This window comes from Sorex araneus, chromosome 1, assembly GCF_027595985.1.
Source record: "Sorex araneus isolate mSorAra2 chromosome 1, mSorAra2.pri, whole genome shotgun sequence".
In the NCBI taxonomy this organism is placed as follows: Eukaryota; Metazoa; Chordata; class Mammalia; order Eulipotyphla; family Soricidae; genus Sorex; species Sorex araneus.
Window position 1 is genome coordinate 359907565 of NC_073302.1, and position 13091 is coordinate 359920655.

General features: G+C 39.2%; 1 protein-coding gene across 6 annotated transcripts in view; it reads left to right on the plus strand.

The window, feature by feature from the left end:
- The window catches only part of PDE1C (phosphodiesterase 1C), a 645533-nt gene that overhangs the window by 614887 nt on the left and 17555 nt on the right, over positions 1 to 13091 (plus strand). For 4 of the 6 annotated variants that reach the window (XM_055138682.1, XM_004606904.2, XM_055138726.1 and 1 more), the window contains one exon: positions 3866 to 3934. In XM_055138682.1, coding sequence (XP_054994657.1) covers positions 3866 to 3934 — 69 coding nt within the window. Of the gene's footprint in view, positions 1 to 3865; positions 3935 to 8116; positions 8342 to 13091 lie in introns of those variants that run through there. The other 2 variants (XM_055138699.1, XM_055138691.1) reach the window with 2 other exon arrangements.

The window sequence follows — 13091 nt, forward strand, 5'->3', positions numbered from 1 at the left end:
TGGTTAATTGGTAGGAAAATTGAGTCTAACTGGGTTACCTAAAAATCTTGAATTCTAGTTCAGATACAAGAGAGAAGACTCAATCATTGACTGAGATTGAAGCGTTAAAACAGCCATTTGTACAGAATTTAGGTATTCTGAAGTATGAAATATAATGAGGTCTTAACTAAATACTATTCTTAGTCTTTAAAGAATTTCAACTGAGATAAGGATGGATTTGACATAAACAACAGCCCAGAATCCTAAAATGTTATTTTTCTTTTGTTCCTTACCAATCTAACAAGTATGATATTTCTATTTTGAAAATACTCCTACTTCAGTATTCTGGGAGTGCATTGATCAGGTCTTTTTTTTTTTTTTTTTTAAGAAAATGAGGATTTTATCATCATGGCTAGTTTAAAGTTTAGAAATTTAAAATCGTTTCATCCAACAATTGATGAAATGATGAATTTTAGTAAGAAGAGGAAGTCATATGAAGGAAGTGGTAGATGTTATTACATCCAGTCTCTTTTTTGTTCCTTGTAGTATTTTGACAGTCTCATTGTTAAATTGGGCTGGAGCGATAGCACAGCGGGTAGGGCATTTGCCTTGCATGCGGCTGACCCGGGTTCAATTTCTTTGTCCCGCACAACAGAGCCTGGCAAGCTACCTGTGGTGTATTCGGTATGCCAAAAACAAGTCTCACAATGGAGACGTTACTGGTGCTCACTTGAGCAAATTGATGAGCAGTGACAGTGACACACACACATATGATGTAATTCTAAGCAACTTTAAAGAAAAATGGAAAGATGAATTTCTACCATTTAAAACAACATGTATGGGAGCTGAAGCAGTTGTACAGTGGGTAGGGCATTTGCCTTGCATGCATCCAACCCGAGTTTGATTCCTGGCACCTCATATGGCCCCCTGAGCCTTCCAGGAGTGATCCCTGAGCACAAAGCCAGAATTAAGTCCTGACCACTTCCGGGTATGGCCCAAACACCAAAACAAACAAATAAAAAACAACATGTATAGACTTAGAGCAGATGTTTTCAACCTCCAGTCTGGTCCAGTATGGAGGAATTTCCTGCCTGTCTGAGCAAAAGATATTGCTGATTAATATCTCATACTCCTCGGTATCAGCAACTACTGGGATATTATGAATATATATAAGCAGTTGCATTATAAATGTTATTTTTATTTATGCTTCAGTGATCCATTACATGTTTCTCCTATATCACTGTAGAAAACTACTGACGTAGAGGGTATTACACTTAATGAAATGACCAGGGCATAGAAACACCAGGTACTTTCATTTATAAATGGCATATATAAAAGACAAGTGAATAGGTGAACAAAATTAAAATAATAAAATCTTAAGACTATCAGATTGATGAGTAGTTATAAGAAGGGAGGGAAAATGGTAGTGTGCTCATGCTAATCAGAATAAAGACGACATACACTCATCTGAAGCTTTCAGTAGTGCAGTGACAGCTCAGAAGGCTCGTGAGCCCTTTCCTCCATTCTGAAGCAGTCAGTGACTCCTACTGAGGGTGACTGTTCTCCTAAAGGCCATTTTTCATTTGGAACGAAGGTGCTAAAATTGTGGGTTGTGGTCCAAATGGGTTGCATAATGTGGGTGGTCATGAAAAATATGTTTCAAATTAAGTACGTTTTATTATCAGTAAATATTTTATGTGTATATTTATACCAGGATCACATAAAAATTTCTTGGGCAAAAAGAGGTCGCCATTTTTTTCAAGTGGGGTTAGATTTTTTTTTCTAGTAAAGTTCTACCAGTGCTTTATATATCCTGGGTATTAACCGTTTATTGAGTGAATGGTGAGAAAATAATTCCTCCAAGTCTGTGGACTGTCTGTGTATTCTGGTCCTCATTTCCTTTGCGGTACATGAGGAAAACTGGGGACATTTGGTGGAGAGAAGTGAACACAGATAAAAGGATTGGTGTTGGAATATCAACTGGAATATCAACACCAGTTGACGTGTGAAACTCAGTTATGAATAACTTCATAACTTTATAATGCCTGGTTATTCAATTAAATTTAAATGCTGCTAAAATGCAAAACTAAAAAAAAAGTTTTTAAAAATTTCAAAAGGATATTGATCTCCAGTGGAAAAAATTTTAGGAATCCTGGGTCTGGAGGATATTTCTGATGGTCAGGATAAAGGGAGTTGCTGTTGACATTGAGTGGGCGGAGGACAAAGCTGCTGTTAAACACCCTACTATGTGCAAGGTAGTTCTCACAACAAAGAATTACGTAGCCCACACCACATAACATAATGTTGCTATTGAGTAGCTTTATCCCTGAGACACAGTGAGACAGGTGAAAAGTCCTAAAATAGATGAATATTCACTGTTCTTTCTTTGGAGAAAGCATGAATGCCCCTCTTCCTGGTTTGAAGCAAGTAATATGCAGCACCAGCCTTAGCTCTGACTCACAGCATCCTTTTGAAAATTCTTTTACCTCTTCATTATAGATGTGACATCTCACTAGACCAGTTTTTCTCAGTTCCCTCACCCCCATTTCAACACTGTTTACTTCTTGATCCCCCTGCCTCCCCATTCTACCTGTTAATCTTCTTGCCTCATTCTATAGAGCCCAATTTTTATGATTTTCACCCTTGGAATATCCTGGGGGGCCCAACCAAGGTCCTTGCTTGAGAAACACTAGCAATGGCTAAGCTCACCCAAGGAATTTGTACTACAAAGTTCAGACTCCATCCCCTGGAGTCTGCCCAGTGAGTTCAGGCAAGAGTCCTGCACGCCAGGTTTGTAATGACACCTGGATTGATTCTGAGGCAGATATCATGTTTACTCTTCCTGAATTCCCCCACCAACTCTGCCTTCTGGACTTCTATAGGAAATGGAGACTCAAGGCCTTGCCATATAGCTTCTCCTACATGCTACAAAATAAAATGGTATGTTTAAGTTAACTTTTTATTTTCTATTTTTAATTGTACGACTGTCAACTACTACTGCTACTAAAATAAAACAAAGAGTGGTGCCTGTTTTTTGAGACTGAAATGAGAACATCTCAAATACCATCCCAGGTGTATTTTTCCATGTCTCACCCAGTATTCCATTGTAGAGAGAAAATGCTTACTCACTGTACCCCAAGTTCCTGTTTCCTCTGATGTTGGTCTGCCCATGGGTTCTCTTATCTTTACCCGTGACTTTGTTGACTCAGGCATAGTTTTCTCAAATAGCTCAAATGTGGTTGAGCTAAAGTTTAAAGTTGACTTTGTGGATTGTTTATGGAGACTCAAGGGACTTGTTACAGAAATAACATGTAATCTTATATATACCCTAATAAAACATTCTCTCCATATCTGCCAACATCTGCTGTTTTGCCAAATCTTGACCTCTTAGCCTCTTTTTCCCCACTGTGGTTGACAGAATGAATGAATGAATGAATGAGTGGCTGTCTATATGTACACATAAATATAGTGGCAAGTATATGTGCAAAAGCAATGTCTGTGCATATAAACAAGTATTTCTTGCTATGGTCAGGAGATTGCTCCCAGAACAGTCACAGCTTCCAAAATATGTGTAGTTCCCAAGTCTATTATACATATAAAGACATAGATTTATGTATAGCCTGTACACATTTCTTATCTATTGAGAGACATCAAGTTTCAGCAGTTTGAGTCTAATAGCAAATAAAGTCTACAGACACAGAATGGGAACAATCCCCTAAATCTTTATTCTAAATCCAGAATTTTTCCTTCTGTAACTGTGTTCAGACACACATTCCTGCATCATTTGCACCTTAACAATCTCACTTATCATGAACTAAATACTGCCTGTCTGAGAAGTCAGTTCCCAATTCTACACTTCCTCATGATATTTTTTTTCCTCTTGCAGGAAGTAAGAAGCGCTCACATGGCTCACCAGCCCCAAGTACTAGCTCCACGAGTCGCCTTACCTTGCCAGGTGAGTGAACAGCACTGCACCAAATATCTTAGTCATCTGGATAGTAAGAGAGCACTGGTTTCTCAGGAAGTGAGGTTAGCAGTTCATAAAAAATCTGGCCCCTTAGTTTACAATCTGTGTTTTCAGAGTTTTGCCTCTCCTCCCAGAATTGACATAATAGATGCAACACTGGTTCACAATATCCTTTGCTCACTGATATGAACGAGAGAAGCATGTTCTTTTTTAAAGTTCACCTGGATATTGTAAGGGAGTTTGTCTTTCATTAATGTAGTGAAAGATCTTTCAACTCTGGTGAGAAAGTTTGGCTCAAAACGTAACTCTGCCATGTTCAAAGACAGTGAGCTGACTAAATATTCAGGTTTGCGATGCTTTTGTTTTCCCATCAATCTGCAGATGAAGATTAGAAATAACACTTGTAAACTTAGTATAGTACTTTCTCATAGTGGGTGTTGATAGTCTCTTCTATTGAGAGGTAGAAAAATCATGTTTGATCTGTGTTGGAAGCCACCTAGCATTTACTAGAAAAATGTTAAGCATTTATGGCCCATGTATAATTATTATTTCATGTAAGGGGTGTATATTTTCCATTCTGTGTATTCCTAGGTTTATATGCTTTAATGGAATTTAATTTTTTCAAGTAGAATTTAGAAAATGATACATGTTTGAGAGAAATAGAGCTAATCAAAGTTAATTGTAGAAAATTAATAAAAATGAAAGAAGGAAAATATTGCCATTTTATTATTAGAGCAACCACAATTACTACTGCTTCTTCCAATCTTCACGAAATATTCATTTTTCTGTTAGAATTATACATGTATGGACTGTTATTCACCTCTCTTAAAAGTTGCCATTATATCATGAGATTTTCCATATGTTATTAAGTACTTACAATAGTGATGGGTTAATGTTGCACGTGACTGAACCATATAAATGTTTAAATAGTCATTGTAACTTGGGATTTAAGTAACTTATAGTTTGGTTTTTATAAGCAAGATACATTTTTAGTATAAATTTTCTTCTGTATCTTTAAATGCATAGTTAGGTTTTATTTCTGTAGGTGGAAATAATAGTGCAAAGAATATGTACATATTTAGTTCATGACATGTAATTGTCAGTGCAATTTTCAGAAAAGTAGCATGACTTTATATATCAGGTATGACTTTGCCATTACATTTATGCTCTTGCTAGTGCTAACTTTCCAATTTGATGAGGAAAATGTATTCATTTTAGGTTTCTATTTATCCTAATAATCTGTTTTACATTTTTTGCTTTTGGGAATTGCCTTATTTCATCCATCTGAGAGGCACATTCTTTACAATATTAGCCACTTTGAAATATAAATGTTTTGCCATCAGTTGTTTATAATAGTTGGTATAATATTGTCATAGTTGTACATGAAATAATTGCTGACTTTCTAATCAGTGCTATCTTAGATTGGATAAAATATAATTAATCTATGTCAATCTGCTTTCTCAACTCAACTTTTATAACCTCCATTGCCCAGACCATCTTTGTCTACTTGAACTTTATTGCCTGTCACTGTGCCTGGAATATGTCTTACACTTTCTTCCCCCAATTTCTTTTTGTGGTCTTTGTGGTCCAGTTTATCTAGGATCTACACTAATACATAACTAACATAATAATTTCTATATAAATATTTGATTAATTGGCAGGTGGCTTTTTTAAGGGTATATATTTTTGTATTATTTTCTGTCCCAGTATCTGCCAAAGTAACTAGCAGAGACTTGGTGCTCAGGACTTTTTATAAACCGGTATGCTCTCCAACTTGACTGAAAACTCTATAGAAAATAACCCTCCTAAGTCTCATTTTCAGGTTTGGCTTTGTGTCTAGTAAATGTGCTTTTTGGTGTTCAACAAACCTTGCTCTCTAGTCCCCGGGACTTTCATATTCCCCTGACATTGCTTATTATGGGCCTCAGATTGCAGATATTCAGAGAAACAGAACTTTAAACCAAGCCACTTCAGTGTCTAGCAATGGATTTGCTCTTCTGTGTAGTCATAGTATTCCTGGGTCACGGGACCCGGGATCGTGCTGGGCATAACAGGAGCATGCACAGATGACCTGACTCCCATGCTGGAGGAGGTTGCTCCTGCCCCCTCTTGTCTCCCCCGCCACACACTGTTGGTTCCCAGGTCCTCCAGTGCAGTCTCCCTCAGCTGGTCTTTGTTTCAGTTTGGCACTGTAAACTGGTTCCACATTGGGTGTTGTAGGCTCCAAGTTCTGACCACTCCAAAGCTTGCAGGGGGTAGAGAGGGTATTTTGCAAAACACTAGACTTCGTGAATCATGCTTTGTTCAGGGGTCACTCTGCCCCTCAGTCTCTAAGATGGCCAACTCATACTTTCTACTCAGTAACATCCCATGCTGCCTCTGACTCAGAAGGCTTTTGTTGCAGGCTACCAAGCAATTTAAAATAGCACGCCTTGTGATATGCAAACGGAGGCATCATAGTTCCTTTTTAATAAAGTATAATTGTATAGAACAAACAAGAACATAAATCTCACCAAAAAAAGCATTTCAAAACCTAAAAATTAAATAGAAAATAAATGGATGGGCCTTGGAATCCCCCCACGCCAAGGAAGAAAATGATTGCTAATTATTTCTGTTGCAAATAATACAGCTACTAAGGATTTAGTATCCACATTATGAAAATAATTTTTACAACTCAATGATAAAAAAGACAGATAATTAAAAATGGAAAATGGATCTGAACAAATATTTCTCTGAGGAAGATAAATAAAATGTGAAAATACATTCAGCATCATTGGACATCAAGGAATGCAAATCAAAGGCACAAGAATATATCACTTCACATGCACTAATATGTCAAAATGAAAAAACAAGTAATCCCTAGTCTGACAGCAGTATACAGAAATTTTCTCCCTCTAGCCTCTCAAAATGACAAACTTTCAGAGTCTTTGAATTAGTCTAGATCAGATTCATCACATAAATGGAGTCATAAACATGTGGATTAGCAAAATGTTTCTAAAGCTCACTCATGTGTTTATGTTGTAAAACATACCAGTACTTCATTTCTTTAGCGAGGTCAAATAATCAATACTATGAATCTATCTCATTTTGCTTATATATTTATCAGTTGGTGGGCATTTAGTTTGCTTCCACTTTTTGCTATTATAAATAATGCTTCTAAGAATGTTGTGTGTTTGGGGACAGGAGCACGTATGTTTTGAATTCTTTGGGAAAGATACCTAGGACCTTGAATAGCTCATATGGTCACTCTATATTGACTAATTTTTTGAGGGACACACAAATTGTTTTCCAAATGTCATCATCACTTCACAGCCTTTCCAAACACTGAGAATAGCTGATGTTTTATATTTATTATACTCTTCTATATTCAAAATATAATAAAGAACTTTTAAGAAAAGGATAAAAAGAAAGAAAAAACTCTCACAGTCTTCTGAGACAGTGCTGTTTGGTTTCATTTGTGTTGACATGATATTCCATATGTTTCAGAAGAATCTAACATTTTTCCTTCCCAACCTAGTGGAAGGGATGGGTGTTGGGGTATGAGGGTATAAATTAGAAAGTTCTGCGAGTTCCATACTTCAAACTAGAAGCTATTGTAGACCAGTTCATTAACAAACTGGCCTCTGTGGTTTTCAAAATTATCAAAGGGGAGAGCCTGGAACTTCAGCATCTGGAAATTGTTCTGGGGACCTCCTTGATTCACCACATGCCTGTGGTAGAACAATGTTCCTAGTCAAGTAATAGAACCTGCAGCGGATTTCTTTCTAGAGCCAACTTCAACTAATGCCCCCGAAGTTTCTGAACACAGCCAAGCTCCAGGAGAGCTGAGGGAAACTTGGCTCTCAATGGAGGAATGGCCAGAGCTTGCAGCACCACCAAGTACAGTCAGGACCGCTAATGACGGAGACTAGTCAGTGATGTGCTTCTGAGCAGATTCCCAGGGCACCTGTCTCGTGACTTTCCCGAAGTGGTCCTTACATGGAAAGGTACAGTACCGTAGTTATGGGCTCACGCAATAGCTGATCGCTCCTCTCTTTGTGCAGCTGCTGGCATGCACGGTAGTGTTGGCAGTAGATGCAGCCCTGCTTCTAATCTCCATAGCCTGATGTAGAGTTTTTTTGTCTTGAGGCCCGCTGGCTTGCAATGACATTGTTTTGTGTCCCATTCTAGGGGACTACGGATAAAATGTTCTTCCAGAGGATCCTTCAGAAGAGAAGGGACCAGCTCTGAGGTCTGAAGACATTTCAGGAAGCTTTTATTTTCTTTATGAAAACAAGATGTAATTTGTTTTATATAAGTTATGGAGAAATTAATGTCAAAAATGGTAACTCTTACTCTTTTTAAAAGATTGCTTTTTCACAATAAATATTACATTATATGTTGTATAGCTTTCAAGTATCAGGGGTGGTGCTTGGTTCTTAACATGCATCATATTCCTCACAACAACCTCGAAGGATGGAAGGAAATTTACAAATTAAGAAATTGGAGTATGATCAGAGTTTGCCAAAAGCTAGTAGGACACAAGTCCATGCTCTTTGCTCTGTTTCCCTGCCTATGGGATGAGACTACTGTCAGAGTGCCCTATTGGCACCGTCTTTCTCCCACATCTGTGCACTGCCAGAGGTTTGTGTCACCCTTGTGGTAATTTCAAACACAACTGTCGGTGGGTGGGCAGAAGGTGAAGGGGTCCTGCACTGTTCCTTAAGTGAAGATTCCAGTGATCTGATGAGTTCTCTTTTTATCATTGTCCTTTATCTTGAGTTCAGTTGGAGAAAAGACTGTTGACATTCTTCCTATAGATTAGATCAAAATTCATTGTTATATATTGATTTACTGCTTCTAAGCCCTAGAATCCAGTAGTGTAACTTATCAGCTTCTTCTGCATGAATCATTGCTGAGAACTAAGGTCAATGAGCTCCTGATTGAGCTTCATTTTTACATCTCCATGTGCATAAAGGAGACACACTGGATGGCAAGAAAATTCAGTGAGACTTAGCTTGCACAATCTCCAAAACATTTTTCTCTTTAAAACAGTATGCATCATGTAGTTTGAACTCACCAGGAGAAGCAAATGAAAGCTAAGAAGTGAATTGGAAATAACCATCTCATTCAGGAAGGGTTTGTCCCATCCCTCTTTTAAAATTAAAGTTGTAATTAATTTGATTAAACTAAGTAATCATCATTGTAAGGCTTCAGGCCATTTACTAGATAGTCATTGTTTGAAAATAGCTGAGCTACCAGCCTTATTAATTGCTCCTCCTGTTTTATAGATTTTTCAAGCAATAGGGGCTTGGAAACCATGCCCCAGAGCCTCTTCACACAGCACCAAGGCCTATGTAACTGAGATGAAATTTTAGCATATATGTAAAACAAAGGTGCTCAGGCCTCTAACTTGAAACTTCAGAGGAAAGAAACTTGCTGACATTTTTCTTGAACAAACATGGGCAACAAATCTAAATCAAGACTTTGCTGATGCAGGGAAAAATACTAAATTATATAGATTCTGAGCAGTATTGCCAGCTGATGCATATTTTATGAGATTCATTTATTCTTTAGTAAATAGGATATTTATTAGTATGTAGTATGTAGAATAGTTTACACAATCTTTAAGTATCCCAACTGGTAAATCAGTACTGTAACTAAGTTCTAGAAATGTAAATGTACATAACAATCTGTTCCTTCATGAAATTCAGAGCAAGACCAACTACCAACATGAGTGAACAAAAAATAAAGTATCTTTTAACAATGATTTCTAATGAAGACAACTAAAAAACTGAATTATGGCTTAATATAACAAATACAGACAATCTTAAGAATCATGAGTACCTTCTCCACTTTCCTAATTAAAGCACAATTAGAATTCAGGGACTGAAACTTATTCCACCTTGACTAAGCTACTTTATATCTGGGACTTGCAGAACAAACTTCCATATTTGTATATTGCACAAATAGTTTAGAATGTGGGCTAGATGGTTTTTCTCTGCTTGGAATGATATTGGTTCCAGTGAAGTGGTTCCCCCAGGTAGATAAATGGAGAAACATATGTATTTTCTCACAAATGCATATTTTGTAAATGAATCTTTTGTGAACCAGAGTCATGTTCTCAGCCAAACATTCACAAATAGATGTGTTAAATTATTTTCTTCATTGTGTGGTGAGAGCTTTAGTATAGTAAAATCCAGTAAAATTATATGATAAATAATATGAGTTTTCTATACAATAAGAAAATCTCCCGTGGAGAGCTGGAGCGATAGTACAGAAGGTAAGGTATTTTTCTTGCATGTGACCGACCTCTGTTTGATCCTCAGCATCACATATGGTCCCCTGAGCACAGTGAGGAGTAATTCCCGAGTGTAGAGCCAGGAGTAATCTGTGAGCACCATGGGGTATAACTGAAAAACAAAAAAAGAAAAGAAAGTCAATGATGGAGGGTAAACTATGAGATCCCTGGCAGTCACCATCTATGCTGTGTAATAGGATGGTAGTCACACACCCCGTGCTTGTGACACCTGGCCTGGGTATGATTGCCAAGTTGCATACAGACCCACATTATCACATTTCTAGTTCAACTTCCTCACAACCAGGTAATTGCTTGCTGTTTTTCACATTTTATAGAGAAAATTAAGAGTGAATATTTTTTTCTTTTTCAGTTTGGGGCCAAACCTAGTTGTGCTCAGGGCTTACTCCTGGATGTGTACTCAGGAATCACTCCTGGTGGTAGTCAGGGGACCATATGCAATGTGTTGGGGATCAAGCTGGTGTAGGCTATTTGCAAAGTACTTCTTTATTTCCTGTACTATCTCTTCAGCCCATGAAAAAAATTAAAATATTGAGTTCTAGAACATACTTCTTCCTTTAAGATCTAACAGCTAGAAATAGCTGACCCCAATTGTCTGACCCTAGTTTATGTTCCTCTTCTGGTCCTACCATGCTCCTTCTCTGCAGCTGCCATGTTGTGCTGAGATCACCCACCCCACCCCCACCCCCACAGTAGTACAGAACCACATCCTGTGGTGCTCAAGATCCTCCAGAACTGTATCTGGTAATGCTCTGAGGATGATGTGGCACAAGGAATCAAAACGGGTCAGTTTCATGCAAGTACTGTGTTGTAAGAGAACACGCAACCCGGAGATTCTTCTTCCAGCTATTTATTAAGAAACCTTCTCATGCAAACAGGAAAAAGGACGAACGAAGCATGGACTAAGGACGAACTAAGGAAAAGGAACCAGGGGGGGCCCTAGCTAGGCAGCTTCCCTCCTTATATACCTCTCGCTGCTTGTTTTCGCCCACGTGTCTGCATCTGATAGGTTAGTTACAGCTTATGGGCGTGGCAAGACATCCTGTTCCTTATTAGGAATGGTTTTCGAAGCACACAGGTGTTGTTTACCAAGAAAGGTGCAATTTACAAGCACAGTGCAACTGTTGTTGCAAAGCACGGTCCCGTGGAGGCTCTCCACAGTTGCCCCTTTTTGTTTTAGAACAGCCAGTCTGCGTAGCAACCTCGGCCCCCTTGGCCTTACCCGTCATTGGGAGCCCTCTCGCTTGTAGGTCCCTGTCTTAGGTTGGTCCAAGGGTCAGGTGGGGTATAGTGCACCCTTTCAAACTCCTCAACTACAGGAGGTCCCCTGCAGTTAAGGGCTCTCAGCTGCATAATACCTTTGCTACATCCAGCTAACCTGATTGTTCTAAGCGAGATTATTATTTCAAAGTTGCAAGCCAAAGCTGCGGGGATTGCTGTGCCTCCAGGGCCACGAATGCCTGTAAATATCACGCTTTTGTAAATAGCTGTTCTTGCTGCATTTTGTATAGACACCAGGCAAAAAACCAAAGCAGCGAGAAGCAATAAGGACAGTACTGCTCCCACCCCCGCCCACTCTTTGATAAATGGAGGGGACTCCTACTCTGGGCCTATCAAGATGGGTAAGGAAGGGGGAAATCTATGCACAGGCGTTAAAGCAGGCCATGTTGTAGCAATGGCCCAGGAAGCTGCTTCTTCAGCTCATATCACAGGAATCAGGCTGAGCACGAGCACCAGTTTGCACATCTTGGTCTACTGGAGGCGCAGTCTTCCGTGTCAGGCATTCAGGAATCCACGCTGGTTCTGCCCTGACCTGTGGAAAAAACACAAAACAGAACCCCTGGCCCGGGTTAACACGGGGTCCGAGCTGTGCCATCCACCAGAAAGGGTATAGGTGGAATCAGTTTGGCGATGAATCAGGAGACTCTGGCGGTCTGAGATCCAAATCAGGTGCTTGAATTCTGCTTCTGATAAGACGTAAAGGGATCCAAAGTTTCTTAGCGGGGTTATCATCTGTTGAAACAAAAGCATAGCCTTTTCCTCGAATGAGGAGTTTCCCTGCTACCCATTCTTTGTCAATTTTAATCCAAATGGGAGAGTTAATAGTTTCTTGAGTGTGCGCATCTTCCTGAAAATGCCTCTCAGCTGCTGTATAGGGTTCTCCCTGAGGTAAATTTAAAAAGTTTAAAGTAAACAATGTCAGGGACAAGGAATCAAGTGGAGGCATACCTCCTTTTTTAATTTTCAATAACTGTGTTTTGAGGGTTCTATGGGCACGTTCGACTATGCCTTGACCCTGAGGGTTGTAAGGGATTCCAGTAATGTGTTTAATTTGCCATTCATCACAGAAATCTTGAAAAGCTTTACTAGTATAGGCTGGGCCGTTGTCAGTTTTAATAGCAGAGGGAACGCCCATGACAGAAAAACATTGTAGTAGGAAGGAGCAGACTGCTCTGGTTCTCTCAGAAGTCATGGGAACAGCCCATGTGAAGCCAGAATAAGTATCTATAGTTACATGGAGAAAAGGCTTCTTGGGGAAGCACGTGACGTGAGTAACATCCATTTGCCATAATTCATTGGTCTGTAGACCTCGGGGATTGGCTCCTGCCACATGGGAGGTACAGTGTAAAGGGGCACAAACAGAGCAAGCACGGACAATATGCCTGGCTTCTCGAATTGGGATACGATGATGAATATGAAGGCGCCGGGCGTTTGTGTGTAAGGCCTGGTGCTCTTCTGCAGCAGAGGTAAAAATTGGTGCTGCCAAGAGATCAGCGGCTTCATTTCCCTGGGCCATAGGTCCTGGAAGACCAGAGTGAGATCTGATATGAGTAATGAAAACAGGTT